The sequence below is a fragment of the Mobula birostris genome, chromosome 5, assembly GCF_030028105.1.
Source record: "Mobula birostris isolate sMobBir1 chromosome 5, sMobBir1.hap1, whole genome shotgun sequence".
Classification (NCBI taxonomy): domain Eukaryota; kingdom Metazoa; phylum Chordata; class Chondrichthyes; order Myliobatiformes; family Myliobatidae; genus Mobula; species Mobula birostris.
The window spans coordinates 159,658,419-159,673,836 of NC_092374.1; the positions used below are offsets into that span (position 1 = coordinate 159,658,419).

The 15,418-nt window shown below is 42.8% G+C and overlaps 1 protein-coding gene across 2 annotated transcripts in view; it reads right to left on the minus strand.

Moving 5' to 3' along the window:
* Window positions 1–15,418, minus strand: part of pibf1 (progesterone immunomodulatory binding factor 1) — a 168,527-nt gene that overhangs the window by 15,835 nt on the left and 137,274 nt on the right. For both annotated transcript variants that reach the window (XM_072258795.1, XM_072258796.1), the window contains exon 16: window positions 1,346–1,430. In XM_072258795.1, coding sequence (XP_072114896.1) covers window positions 1,346–1,430 — 85 coding nt within the window. The remainder of the gene's footprint in view (window positions 1–1,345; window positions 1,431–15,418) is intronic.

Consider the following 15,418-nt stretch of genomic DNA (forward strand, 5'->3'; position numbering starts at 1 on the left):
TCAAGTTGCCAAACACTCCAGCTATGCTCTGTGGGCCCTCTGCCAAATTTCATGCCAGTTGAATCTCATTAACCAGACATCTGGAGATACCTTGGGCCAATATTTCTGCTGAGATCTTCAAGTGACACAAGCAGGCTGACCCCTACAATTGATTTCATTAGTCTGTTTGGTTCTGAAGTATTTCAGTTGAACTTATTAATGTATCAATATGCTAAATAGCATCTCTTATTCCCATTCAAACAAAGTAGTAAGAATGCCCATTTTAGAATAACCAATTTAGTACTAACTTTTGGCAGTAATTTACTCTGACAGTAATGACTGTAAAGTGATTTGGAGACATGGATTCTTACAATGGCTTTCAAGTTTTCATGCTGAAGTAGAGGTGATCCAACACACCACGTGTCAGCAGATGTAACTCCCCTGTGCCTTTGAATAAAGTATGTATTATTCCTTTTTTTGGTTTTAGAAGCTGATTTCATTGCATGATATTATCAGTCACTTGTAGCATGGTTGGTGGCACCCTTTCTTTGAGTCATGACGTTGTGGTTTCAATACCAACCCAGTCATTGAGCATAAAAATTGAGAACTGACATTGCAGTATAGTTCTTAATATAAACCCTGCTAAATTCACTTACCCTTTAAGATATATTTCTACGATTCCAACAGCTTGCAAACCATTGTACTTCACTGAGCATTTGACATAACTAACCTAAGCTTTTAACCTCTAATTTTCCCGGTAGTGCATCGAGCATTATTTTCGAAGAAACAAGTGTTAGTAAAGTTATAGCAAGATCCTTCCCTAAAGCAGCTCCACTGTTCCTTTATGATATTAGAAAAACAAACTTAGATTCCCCAGGATTTGAAATTAAATGCACATTGTGGTTAAATATTTGGATTTCAAAGGTCCATGGAAACTCTGGTGACTATGTTCTGATACCTTTTAAATGTAGGAAGCTTAAACCAACCAATGTCTTGGTAGTTTTTGTCTCTGATGCACTTACTGTGGTATGAAGCGTACATTTATAGGAAAAGGAGTGATAATTAATATCTTAAGAATCTTTAAGGTTAGGGTGCACTTAGCCAACATTTTTAAGTAGTAATCACAAAAATGAAGCCTTTTAATTGTAGGCATCAGAATCAGATTTATTACCACTGGCTTAGATGACATGAAATTTGTTTTGCAGCAGCAGTACAGTGCAGAGACATAAAATTATTATAAATTACAGAAATAAGTAGCGGAAAAAGAGGAATAAAGAGGTACCTTTCATGAACCTTTCAGAAATCTGAGGCGGAGGGAGAAAAGCTGTTCCCCAATTTGTAAAATAACTAAACAGAGAAATATTACCTCTCTCTGATTTAAGAGTCTCTCCAGATCTGCTGACATTTGGTTCTTCAGGCGAAGTAAAGCTGTTTTTTCTTTTTTTAACTGACTGAAAGGAAAACAAGTTCTCTTTAATATCGGAAGGTTATCATGTCTCATTAAACAAAAGTTACTTTTCAATTAATGTTCCAACAACTCCTTGTAGGAATCAAAAAGTTGCTGTAACAATTAAAACTGGAACACTAAATTTACAAGTATTTTTATAGTTAAAGCTTATCTTTATGCAAGGACAAATGCATTTGATGAATGATAATTTAATACCAACTGCTAGAAGTCGGTATTGTGGCAGGAGTTTTGAATATTGAAGTCACAGAAGCAGAGTTTGAAGGTTTTCATAATTATGTAATAGGAACAAGTATATACTGCTGAACCACAATGGTTTTGACACCAGAATGATGGAAACACACACAAAATGTCTTGTTGATCCCTTTGATATTTTTCAGCACTTTCTAGCATCTGCATTTACCCAGCAATTGCAAGCAAATTCAATAAGAACCGACAGAGCTGTAGAAGTGGCAGTGGTTACTGGGTTTAGAGCTATTGGCTGTGGCTCAGAAGTAAACTCCCTACGCATCTCCAGCTTCGCAGTTTAGAAATTAACCTGGATGATCACAGAAGTTTACTCGTCAGACTGCGCAGTAGTGCAGCCCATCAGTATTTGAAAACTAAAAATTGCAGATGCCGGAAATCAGCAAAAAAAACAATGCTGCTCAAACGCTTCTCTCCCATTTCACGCATATCTGCTCTCACCCCATCCTCCCGCCACCTCACTAGGAATAAGGTTACCCCTGTCCTTACTTACCACCCCACCAGCCTCCGGATCCAACATATAATTCTCCATAACTTACGCCACTTCCAACGGGATCCCACCACCAAGCACATCTTTCCCTACCCACCCCCCCCCCCCCGCTTTTCTGCAGGGATTGCTCCCTACATGACTCCCTTGTGCATTCATCCTCCCCCACCCCACCATCCTTTCCCACTGATCTCCCTCCTGGCATTTATCCTTGTAAGCGGAACAAGTGCTACACGTGCCCTTACACTTCCTCCCTCACTACCATTCAGGGCCCCAGATAGTCCTTCCAGGTGACGCGACACTTCACCTGTGAGTCAGCTGGGGTGATATACTGCATCCAGTGCTCCCGGTGTGGCCTTCTATATATTAGCGGGACCTGATGCAGGCTGGGAGACCGTTTCACTGAATACCTACGCTCTGTCTGCCAGAGAAAGCAAGATCTCACAGTGGCCACACATTTTAATTCCATGTTCCATTCCGATATGCCTGTCCACGGCCTCCTCTACTGTCAAGATGACGCCACACTCCGGTTGGAGGAACACCACCTTATATTCTGTCTGGGTAGCCTCCAACCTGATGGCATGAACATTGACTTCTCTAACTTCCGTTAATGCCCCTCCTCCCCTTCACACCCCATCCCTTATTTATTTAATATATATTTTTTATTCCTCCCCCCTTTTTTTTCTCCCTCTGTCCCTCTCACTATAACTCCTTGCCTGCTCTCCACCCTCCGGGCTCCCCTCCCACCTTCTCTCTCGCCCCAGGCTTTCTGTCCCATGATCCTCTCCCTTCTCCAGGCTGGTATCCCTTTTGCCAATCAACTTTCCAGCTCTTAGATTCACCCCTCCCCTCCTGTCTTCTCCTATCATTTTGGATCTCCCCCTCTCCCCCTCCTACTTTCAAATCTCTTACTATCTCTTCTTTCAGTTAGTCCTGACGAAGGGTCCCGGCCTGAAACGTCGACTGTACCTCTTCCTATAGATGCTGCCCGGCCTGCTGCGTTCCACCAGCATTTTTTGTGTGAATGCTGGAAACCCACGGCTGACTAGGGAGCACCCAAGCAAAGAGAAACAGAGTTGAATTTTCAGGTCAAATACCCTTAGTTAGAGCTGTTCTAAGGATCCTCAGATCTTCAGTCTGAAATGTTAACTCTAATTTTCTCTTCATAGATGGTGCCTGGCCAGTCTTTCAACCTGCCAACAAAATCAGAAAATAAGAGGTTGGAGATGCTAGTCCTCCCTCATTACCACCTTTGTTCCAAATGCAAGTGTTCTGTGTTTGTTGGCACCACCTCCAAATCATGTAAAGCAGCTACTTTATATATGCTGCTCTGGGCTTAACAACAAAAATGAGCAAATTTATTTTTGGTGGAGAATGTTATTATAAAGCTACTAGCTTGTTCCTGACTATGTACTTTTGAGAGCCACCAACAGCAAGTAATTCTGTGCTGTTTTGTATTGCCAATGTATGCTTAGCAAGTTAACTGAGGCTAATAAAGATCTGCATAAGTTTTAGATATACAGTATATAGTTTTAGATATGATATACAGTATATAGTAACAGTTTTACCACGGGTGAAGTGTTTATAATCAAGGGTATTGACACTGAAATTCACAATTCATTTAAGATTTTGTGGAGGACAGTTTATGTCCAAGACACTACTTCTTCTATTCAATTTGCCGTGATATCTGCTTTTCAAGTACCAGTTTGGGGAATCAAATTCAAACATCAAAGATTGGTGGATGGAGCACCTCCACTCCATCCGCCAAAAACAGAATTTCCCAGTGGCCAACCATTTTAATTCTTATCCCCATTCCCATGGCCTCCTCTTTTCCCATGTTGAGGCCATTCTCAGGGTGGAGGAGCAGCATCTCATATTCTGTCTAGGTAGCCTCCCACCTTATGACATGAACATCAATTTCTCCTTCCAGTAATTTTTTCCACTCTCTGGCTTCTAACCTCTTCTATCACCAACTCCTGGTACCCCTCCTTCTTCCCTTTCTCCCATGGTCCACTCTCATCTCTTATCAGATTCCTTCTTCTCCAGCCCTTTACCTTTTTCACCTATCTGGTTTTACCCATCACCTTCTAGCTAGTTCTCTGTCCTCTCCCTCCCATCTTTTTATTCTGCTGTCTTCTCCCTTCCTTCTCAGTCCTGTAGAAGAGTCTTGGCCTGAAACATCAACAGTTTATTTATTTCCATACACGTCACCTGACCTGCAGAGTTCTTCCAGCATTGTGTGTTGCTCTGGACTTGCAGCATCTGCAGAACCTCTTGTGTTTAAGAAGCCAAATGTTGTTAAATCCAACAGCCATTGGCTTTAGAGTATGGCAATTGTGTAGGACGATAAAAAATGGGAAGCTGTATCAAAGCATGAGAATTTCCTTTTCTCCCCCCACCCAATTCTCATGGTAAAAATGGAAGTTCTTGATCATTAAAATAAAACTCTTGTTAACTAGGTCTACTGATAACAGATAAAAACAGGAACAGCAGCAATTCATCATGAACTTTTTGCAAAAACCAACTTCTCTGTAGTCTACTTAAGCTGAGAGGATTTTAAATACATTTGATTTCATGTCTTGTCTATGAAAATTTAGCAAATCATATGTTGGAACAGAAAACATTTCACACACTAACTCAGACTTGGTCTTGTGAAAAATGATTAGTATGGTAAATAATTATTTCTTCTTTCATCTCAGGATCTTCAAGAATGGTTCATTAGAATCTGTCAGGCCTAGCACAGGAAGGGAATAAGACCTTTCAGCCCTGTGAGCCTGTTTTAATATTCAGTGAATCAGGATTAATATGCAAGCTAATATTGCCTTTTCCCTCATAAACTCTAATTTCTCTGGTTAACAGAAGTCTATCAACCTCATATTTAAAATCAACGTGGACAGAGCATCATTCAGCAACTGTGGAAAATAGTTTCAAATTTCAACTATCTCCTATGCAAAAAAGTTTCGTAATTTAGTTTCTGAAGAACCCACCATAAGAAATAATTGAGATTTGATTTTGTATCAGATAAAGCACTGTCAGAGATCAAGTTAGCAGTGAAAGGCTACAAGTTGTTCTGAATACAATTAAATAATTAAACTGCCATTATTATTTGCCTTCTTTCTTTTTTTAATTCATCCCACAAACTTGGAAGAAATCAGGCCATGCAATGTATTTCATCATCTTAAATTTTAGTTTCAGATCACCATATGCACTTTATAGCATCTTATGCACTCTCACAGGTCCTGGCACAAAGTTCCTGTTTAAGCTTAAGTTCAAACAACAGAAACAATATCCACTTGCAGATGCTATTAAAAGATGTGAGTGACAGTAAAGGTTTATGATTGCTTCCAACCAAAATGTCAGGTTTTTTTAGCAATTTGACAGTGTGTCAATACAGAATGAAGTATAGGTGTCAATAAAGTAAATTAGGTCATCTCAAAGCATGACTTAAGTGGAATTAAGCCATTTGTTACACATTGCTTTACATCATACACTGAAGAGGAATTTAAAAAGTTGGGGCACCAGTGTGAAGTACTCACAGCTGACATATAAGCAAGCAGGACCTAAATTTGAAATATGCATTTGTGTGCATGTAAATAGATATCGCTTATGGTCATGCACAGCTTGCTCCTTGCCTGGCAGGTACTTTGAAACCATGGCAGCAGAATGAATGTTTTGATCAACACAGATATAATATTTGTGGAAAGAAATATGAATCTCATATTCCATGTAAAAATAGGTTTTAAAAGTACAGTATGACATGATACAAATAGATACTACGAGCTTCAGCAAGGTTGCCTCAATGAACAAAGTAAACTGGTAAATTAGTTTATGTCACGAATATCGAGGTACAGAAACACTTGCCTTGCATATCATCCATACAGATTAACTTATTGTAACAGTGCATTGGGATAGTACAAGGTAACACAATAAAATATTACAGTTAGAGAAAGTGCACTGCAGGTAGACAGTAAGGTGCAAGATCATAACAAAGTAGATTGTGAGATCGAGTCCATTTTATTGTACAAGACTTCTTTCAACACTCTCGTAAAAATGGGACAGAAGCTGTTCTTGAACTTGAATTTATTTAAATCTTATATTCGTCCCACAACGTGAAGAAGTAAAAATATTTGTGTTACAACTCCATAGTAACACACAGACATGTGAATTTATAAATCTAATGGCTTGTAGAAAGAAGTTGTCCCATAGCCAGCTGGTCCTAGCTTTAATGTTGCGGTACTATTTACCAGACGAAAGGAGCTGAAACAGTCTATGGTTGGGGTGACTGGTGTCCCCGATGATCTTCTAGGCCTTCTTTACACACCTGCTGCTGTAAATGTCCCCAGTGGAGGGAAGTTCACATCCACAGATGCGTTGGGCTGTCCATACCATTCTGCAGTGCCCAGTGATCAAGGTTGCTGCAGTTCCCATACCAGGCAATGATACACACAGTCAGGATGCTGTCAATGGTGCTCCTGTAGCAGGTCTTGAGGATTTGAGGGCTCATGCCGAACTTCTTTAGTCGCCTGAGGTGGAATGCCTGTTATGCTATTTTTTTGCCACACAGCTGGTGTGTACAGTCCAGGTGAGATTTTCAGTGCTGTGTTTACCAATGAACTTGAAACTACTCATCCTCTCAACTGCAGTCCCATTGATGTTGATCTGGGCGAGTTTGTCTTTATCCCTCCTGGAATACATGATCAACTCTTCTGTTTTTTGGGACATTGAGGGAGAGGTTGTTATCTTAACACCACTGTGTCAGGGTGTTGGCCTTTCCTCTGTAGGCTATCTCGTCACCACTAGAAATAAGGCCAATTAATGTCATGTCATCTGCAAATTTGATCAGCAGATTGGAGTTGTGTCGAGGGGACTCAGGATGCAACCCTGGAGGGCACATGCACTGAGGGTCAGAGGGTCAGAGGGGCAGAGGTTAGGGAGCCCATCCTTACCACCTGTCGGCAATCTGATAGAAAGTCTAGGATCTAATCTTGAACCAAAGCAATGAGAAGTATAGACAGAGTCCATGGAGAGGAGGCTGGTTTCCATGATTGATTGTGCTGTGTCTGCAATTCTGCATTTTCTTGAGGTCACATGCAGAGCAGTTACCATACCAAGCTGTGATGCATCCAGATAGGTGCGTCAATAAAAATTGGTGAGTTTCAGAGGGAACTTGCCTAATTTCCTCAGTCTCTTGAGGAAGTAAGGCGCTGTTGAGCTTTCTTGGTCATGGTATCTCTGTGGTTGGACCAGGAGAGGGTAGTGATGATGCTCACTCCTCGGAATTTGAAGCCGTCAGCTTCTCAACCTCAGCCCCAATGGTGCAAACAGGAGCATGTGCACTATCCCCTGCCTCCTGAAGTCAATGATTAGATCTGTTGTTTTCCTGATATTGAAGTTTGTTGTCATTACACTATGTTACCAGGCTCTCTTGTCCTTCAATTTAATGTTATTTGACATACAGTCCCCTATGGTGGTATCATCCGCAAACATGTAGATGGAATTAGAGCAGAATCTACCGGTAATGGGTTGAGGACACAGCCTTGTAGAGCACTGGTGTTTACAATAATTGTGACAGAGCTGTTAGTGCTTATCATAGAAACCATAGAAAAACTACAGCACAGAAACAGGCCTTTTGGCCCTCCTTGGCTGTGCCGAACTATTTTCTGCCTAGTCCCACTGACCTGCACACGGACCATATCCCTCCATACACTTCCCATCCATGTATCTGTCCAAATTTATTGATAAATGTTAAAAAAGAACCCACATTTACCACCTCGTCTGGCAGCTCATTCCATACTCCCACCACTCTCTGTGTGAAGAAGCCCCCCCAATGTTCCCTTTAAACTTTTCCCCCCTCACCCTTAACCCATGTCCTCTGGTTTTTTTCTCCCCTTGCCTCAGTGGAAAAAGCCTGCTTGCATTCACTCTATCTATACCATCACAATTTTATATACCTCTATCAAATCTCCCCTCATTCTTCTACGCTCCAGGGAATAAAGTCCTAACCTATTCAACCTTTCTCTGTAACTGAGTTTCTCAAGTCCCAGCAACATCCTTGTAAACCTTCTCTCTACTCTTTCAACCTTATTAATATCCTTCCTGTAATTTGGTGACCAAAACTGAACACAATACTCCAGATTCGGCCTCACCAATGCCTTATACAACCTCATCATAACATTCTAGCTCTTATACTCAATACTTTGATTAATAAAGGCCAATGTACCAAAAGCTCTCTTTACGACCCTATCTACCTGTGACGCCACTTTTAGGGAATTTTGTATCTGTATTCCCAGATCCTCTGTTCTACTGCACTCGTCAGTGCCTTACCATTTACCCTGTATGTTCTACCTTGGTTTGTCCTTCCAAAGAACAATACCTCACACTTGTCTGTATTAAACTCCATCTGCCATTTTTCAGCCCATTTATCCAGCTGGTTCAAGTCCCTCTGCAGGCTTTGAAAACATTCCTCACTGTCCACTACACCTCCAATCTTCGTATCATCAGCAAATTTGATGATCCAATTTACCACATTATCATCCAGATCATTGATATAGATGACAAATAACAATGGACCCAGCACTGATCCCTGTGGCACACCACTAGTCACAGGCCTCCACTCGGAGAAGCAATTCTCTACTACCACTCTTTGGCTTCTTCCATTGAGCCAATGTCTAATCCAATTTATCACCTCTCCATGTATACCTAGCGACTGAATTTTCCTAACTAACCTCCCATGCGGGACCTTGTCAAAGGTCTTACTGAAGTCCATGTAGACAACATCCACTGCCTTCCCTTCATCCACTTTCCTGGTAACCTCCTCGAAAAACTCCAATAGATTGGTCAAACATGACCTACCACGCACAAAGCCATGTTGACTCTCCCTAATAAGTCCCTGTCTATCCAAATGCTTGCAGATTCTGTCTCTTAGTACTCCCTCCAATAACTTTCCCACTACCGACATCAAATTTACCGGCCTATAATTTCCCGGATTACTTTTCGATCCTTTTTTAAACAACAGAACAACATGAGCTACTCTCCAATCCTCCGGCACCTCACCCGTAGACACTGAGATTTTAAATATTTCTGCCAGGGACCCCGCAATTTCAAGACTAGTCTCCTTCAAGGTCCGGGGGAATACCCTGTCAGGTCCTGGGGATTTATCCACTTTAATTTACCTCAAGATAGCAAGCACCTTCTCTTTTTCAATCTGTGCAGTTTCCATCATCTCACTACTTGTTTCCCTTGATTCCATAGACTTTATGCCAGTTTCCTTAGTAAATACAGACGCAAAAAACCCATTTAAGATCTCCCCCATTTCTTCTGGTTCCATACATAACCGATCTCTCTGATCTTCAAGAGGACTAACTTTATCCCTTACAATCCTTTTACTCTTAATATACCTGTAAAAGCTCTTTGGATTATCCTTCACTTTGACTGCCAAGGCAACCTATGTCCCCTTTTAGCCCTCCTGATTTCTTTCTTAAGTATTTTCTTGCACTTTTTATACTCCTCAAGCACCTTATTTACTCCCTGTTTCCTATACATGTCATACAACTCTCTCTTCTTCTTTATCAGAGTTGCAATATCCCTTGAGAACCAAGGTTCCTTATTCCTATTCACTTTGCCTTTAATCCTGACAGGAACATACAAGCTCTGCACTCTCAAAATTTCTCCTTTGAAGGCTTCCCACTTACCAATCACAGCCTTGCAGAGAACAACCTGTCCCAATCAACGCTTTTTAGATCCTTTCTCATTTCTTCAAACTTGGCCTTCTTCCAGTTCAGAACCTCAACCCCAGGACCAGATCTATCCTCGTCCATGATCAAGTTGAAACTAATGGTGTTATGATCACTGGAACCAAAGTGCTCCCCTGGTGTTATCCTTACAGATTATGGTCTTTTGATCAGGAACTCAAGAATCCAGTTGCAAAGGAAGGTGTTAAGTCCCAGGTCTAGGAGTTTGAAGATGATTTTGCTTGGAATTATAGTATTGAAGGCAGAGCTGTACTTAATAAACAATAATCTAACCTAAACACGAGGAATTCTGCAGATGCTGAAAATTCAAGCAACACACATCAAAGTTGCTGGTGAATGCAGCAGGCCAGGCAGCATCTCTAGGAAGAGGTACAGTCGACATTTCGGGCCGGGACCCTTCGTCAGGACTAACTGAAGGAAGAGCTAGTAAGAGATTTGAAAGTGGGAGGAGGAGGAGGGGGAGATCCAAAATGATAGGAGAAGACAGGAGGGGGAGGGATGGAGCCAAGAGCTGGACAGGTGATTGGCAAAAGGGATATGAGAGGATCATGGGACAGGAGGCCCAGGGAGAAGGAAAAGGGGGAGGGGAGGGGAAAACCCAGAGGATGGGCAAGGGGTATAGTCAGAGGGACAGAGGGAGAAAAAGGAGAGAGAGAGAGAGAGAGAGAGAATGTGTGTAAATTGTGATGCCAAGCAAAGGTATTGGACGATTGATGCTAATGAGAGAGATAAGAAAGACAATGGAGAAACATTCAAAATGCTAATAAGAGAGAAGAGAGGGATTAACGGAAAAGAAACACAATTCAGAATGTTGACAGACCGGTTGCTTTGAACCTGAACTGTTTGAAGTTTGATGGACAGGTGATACCCCAGTAGGGGGATAAAAAGAGCAGGTTTGCTAAGGCACGCAACACACCACAAGACCACGAGACCCTGGAAAGAGCAGTGTACTCCCACAAGTGGTGGGAGTTTGGAGGTCCGGTTTACGGGAACCGACCAGAGGTTCACAGGGTGTAAAGGTACAATCGGTGGGAACCTGGGGTGTGTGTCCACCCTTGCCTGGGTGCCGGGTTCATCGCGGAAGAACGATCGTATCCGGAACGGAGGGGTCACAGTCGATGACCACAGCGGGGATTAGAAGACATAAAAGGGTCTGCCGGAAACCAACTGTGAAGACATCAAAGGTCTGCCTGAACCAAATTGCATCTCTCTCTCTCTCTCTCCCTCCCCCCCCCAACGGTACAACAACAGCGATTACTGCGAACTGTACCAAACTGAACTGAACTCTGCTTCACTTAAGACTGATCATTTTACCCCTAGACTGCGATAGAGCTTGGTTGATTCCTATTACCCTATTTCTGTGTATATGTGTGTATTATCATTGCTAACCTGTTACATTGATATCCTTACGATTAGAGTACTGTATTACTTATGTCTTTAATAAAACTTTATTAGTTCCTAGTAATCCAGACTCCAACTAGCATTCCATTTCTGCTGGTTTGGCAACCCAGTTACAGGGTACGTAACAATATAAGTAAATAACGGATGGGGTACGAGGGGGAGGTGGGGCATTAGCGGAAGTTAGAGAAGTCAATGTTCATACCATCAGGTTGGACTCTACCCAGACGGGATATAAGGTGTTGTTCCTCCAACCTGAGTGTGGCTTCATCTTTACAGTAGAGGACCCCCTCCTCCACCTCCTCCTCGTACCCCATCCGTTATTTATTTATATACACACATTCTTTCTCTCTCTCTCCTTTTTCTCCCTCTGTCCCTCTGACTATACCCCTTGCCCATCCTCTGGGTTTTTTTTTCCCCTCCTCCCCCTTTTCCTTCTCCCTGGGCCTCCTGTCCCATGATCCTCTCATATCCCTTTTGCCAATCACCTGTCCAGCTCTTGGCTCCATTCCTCCCCCTCCTGTCTTCTCCTATCATTTTGGATCTCCCCCTCCCCCTCCCCCTCCCACTTTCAAATCTCTTACTCGCTCTTCCTTCAGTTAGTCCTGACGAGGGGTCCCGGCCCGAAATGTCGACTGTACCTCTTCCTAGAGATGCTGCCTGGCCTGCTGTGTTCACCAGCAACTCTGATATGTGTTGCAATAATCTAACCTAGATGTCTTCAGTGTCCAGATGCAGCAGAGATGAACATGGAGCCTGGGCAAAGGTATCCTGACATGGACCTGTTTTGGTGGTAGGTGAACTTGCAAGTGGTTGAGGTTATCTGGGAGACTGGTGTCAATATGCATTTTGACCAGCTCATGAAGCATTTTATGACAATGTATGTCAGAGCTACTGGGTGGTGGTCATTAAGGCATGTTACCCTTAGTGCTTTTAGCAAAACCGCTTCTCTAAGTATCGTCTAAGATTCTAAATGAAGTTCAGCTAGTCTCATCTGTTTAGGAACGTCGAGGGACTGACTCTATCGAAGAGAAGTGTCAGAAAAATCCAAGTTGACACTCCCACTGTGGTTCTGAGAAAGCCCTGCAAAGTCAAAGATGTAACTTAGGGAGAGCATACCAGAAGAGAAACCAGGGCCCTGTTTGCCCTCTTGAAGCACACTGTTTTAGAAGAGTGGAATAGTTATCTTCTGTTGTCTAACTAATATATATTCAGGGACCACTTTATTAGGTACACCTGTACACCTACTCGTTAATGCAAATATCTAATAGGCCAATCATGTGACAGCAACTCAATGCATAAAACCATGCAGAGATCATCAAGAGGTTCAGTTGTTGTTCAGACCACACATCAGAATAGGGAAAGAATATGATCTAAGTGGCTGAGTATGGAATGATTTTTGATGCCAGAAGAGGTGATCCGAGTACCTCTGAATCTGTTGATTTACTGGGATTTTCATGCACAACAGAAAATGGTGCAAAAAACAAAATATACTGCAATAAATAATGAGCATTAGGTAAACCTACTGCAAGAATTTAGCTCATAACTATCATAAATGAAGAGTGGATATCCTTGATACATACATTGAGACCTATTTCAGACAAACTACAAATTCTTATAGCATCTCAAGATGTCACAAGATTCCAATTGACCTAATAATTTTAGGATGTAGGTTTAAATATAGTCTTATAAGATCATAAGTCTGAAATAGTCTGAAATGCTTCAATCCAAACAGGTGTTTCAGCTACAAACAAGCAAAAAAATCTGCGAATGCTAGAAATCCAAGCAACACACAAAATGCTGGAGGAACTCAACAGGCCAGGCAGCATCTATGGAAACACAAAATACTCTGCAGATGCTGGGGTCAAACCAACACTCACCACACGCTGGAGGAACTCAGCAGGTTGGGCAGCATCTGTGGAAACGATCAGTCAACGTTTCTGGCAGGTCAGTCCTGACGAAGGGTTCCGGCCCGAAACGTTGACTGATCGTTTCCACGGATGCTGCCCGACCTGCTGAATTCCTCCAGCGTGTTGTGAGTGCAGCATCTATGGAAAAGAGTAATTGACATTTCAGGCCGAGGCCCTTCAGTAGGACTGGGGAAAAAAAAGATGAGGAGTAGATTTAAAAGGTGGGGGGAGGGGAGGGAGAAACACAAAGTAATAGGTGAAACCAGAGGGGGAGGAATGAAGTAAAGAGCTGGGAAGTGGTGAAAGAGAGGCAGGGCCGGAGAAGGGAGAATCTAATAGGAGATGTCAGAAGGCCATGGAAGAAAGAAAAGGTGGGGTGAAGCACTTTTTTTCTGGAATGAAAAGCCTCATCCTGAGAGCAGATGCGGCAGAGATGGAGGAATTGAGTGAAGGGGAAGGCATTTTTACAAGTAACAGGGTGGGAAGAGGTATAGTCCAGGTAGCTGTGAGAGTCCGTGGGTTTATAATAGATAAGCTGTCTCTAGAGATAGAGACAAGGAGATCGAGAAAGGGAAGGGAGGTGTTGGAAATGGACCAGGTAAATTTGAGGGCAGGGTGGAAGTTGGGAGGTGTTTCAGCTGAACTGATTTCAGATATTTTCAGTTTGCTTCTGATGGATGTGATCTCAGCCACAATATAATATAAAGTTCTGGATTTACGTTGATTAATGTAAAATATGTAGTAAAAGTCATTCTTCTGCAGTGAGTGATCTTAGTGCAAAAAGATTGCGATCCTTCAATCTCTACTTAAGTTGACTAGAGAATAGTGAATTTGAATGCTGAGAAACAACAAGGACAAAGTATTCATTTTCTTTGCACTTGCAGTTCTTCTCAAACATATGTACTATACTATAAATTCAGAATCACCTGGCTGACTATGTGCATCACTGCTAAACCACACTCTGGATTGCCATCAACTGGATTTCTGCAATTGTCAAACATTGCCCACCAACTCAACACAAACCACTGTGGAACCACTAAAAAACAATGAAGATTAGTTGGATTCATGATAAAGTGTTTGATAATCTAATGGACTGTCTCAAATGGCAAAGTAGAAAATGATGTTATGTAATTTATTGCTCTGATGTCCTGATGGAAGTAATGCATCTGGACAAATAATCTATTATAAATCATTTGCCTTGCAGCTCAATCAGGATCTAGATAGTGCCATGCTCTGACTTCCACTGAGTCAAAGCTTGGACTTCGTTGTTTTTTTTAAAATTGTTTTTATTGGGTTCGTAGGGACCACTTAGGTTCTGGAGACAGAAAGGGAAGTTACGGGTCAGGTTAGTGTTTACGGACAGGGATGTGGGGGATCTAGAGGTCAGGAACTTGTTCTTTAACAGATTTGACATTGTGGCCCCTGCCCATCCCCCACATGAGCCATCTGTTGTTGGCCCCCAACCAACACATATTCCACTCTCCCCTCCTACCCCTCCTCACAGTCCCCCACCCTGCTCTCATGACTATACCCCTTCCCTACACAAAACCACCATGGTGGGCTTCACAGCTGAACAGGTGAGAAGACAGCTGAAACGTCTCAACCCAAGCAAGGCTGCAGGACCGGATGGTGTCAGTACCAGGGTGCTCAAAGCCTGTGCCCCTCAGCTATGTGGAGTACTTCGCCATGTATTCAACCTGAGCCTGAGGCTCCAGAGGGTTCCTGTACTGTGGAAGACGTCCTGCCTCGTCCCTGTGCCGAAGACGCCGCGCCCCAGCGGCCTCAATGACTACAGACCGGTGGCATTGACCTCCTACATCATGAAGACCCTAGAGAGACTTGTTCTGGAGCTGCTCCGGCCTATGGTCAGGCCACACTTAGATCCCCTCCAGTTCGCCTACCAGCCCCGACTAGGAGTTGAGGATGCCATCGTCTACTTGCTGAACCGTGCCTATGCCCACCTGGACAAGCCAGCGAGCACTGTTTTTTGACGTCTCCAGTGCGTTCAACACCATCCGCCCTGCTCTGCTGGGGGAGAAGCTGACAGCAATGCAGGTAGATGCTTCCCTGGTATCATGGATCCTTGATTACCTGACTGGCAGACCACAGTACGTGTGCTTGTAACACTGTGTGTCCGATCGAGTGATCAGCAGCACTGGGGCTCCACAGGGGACTGTCTTGT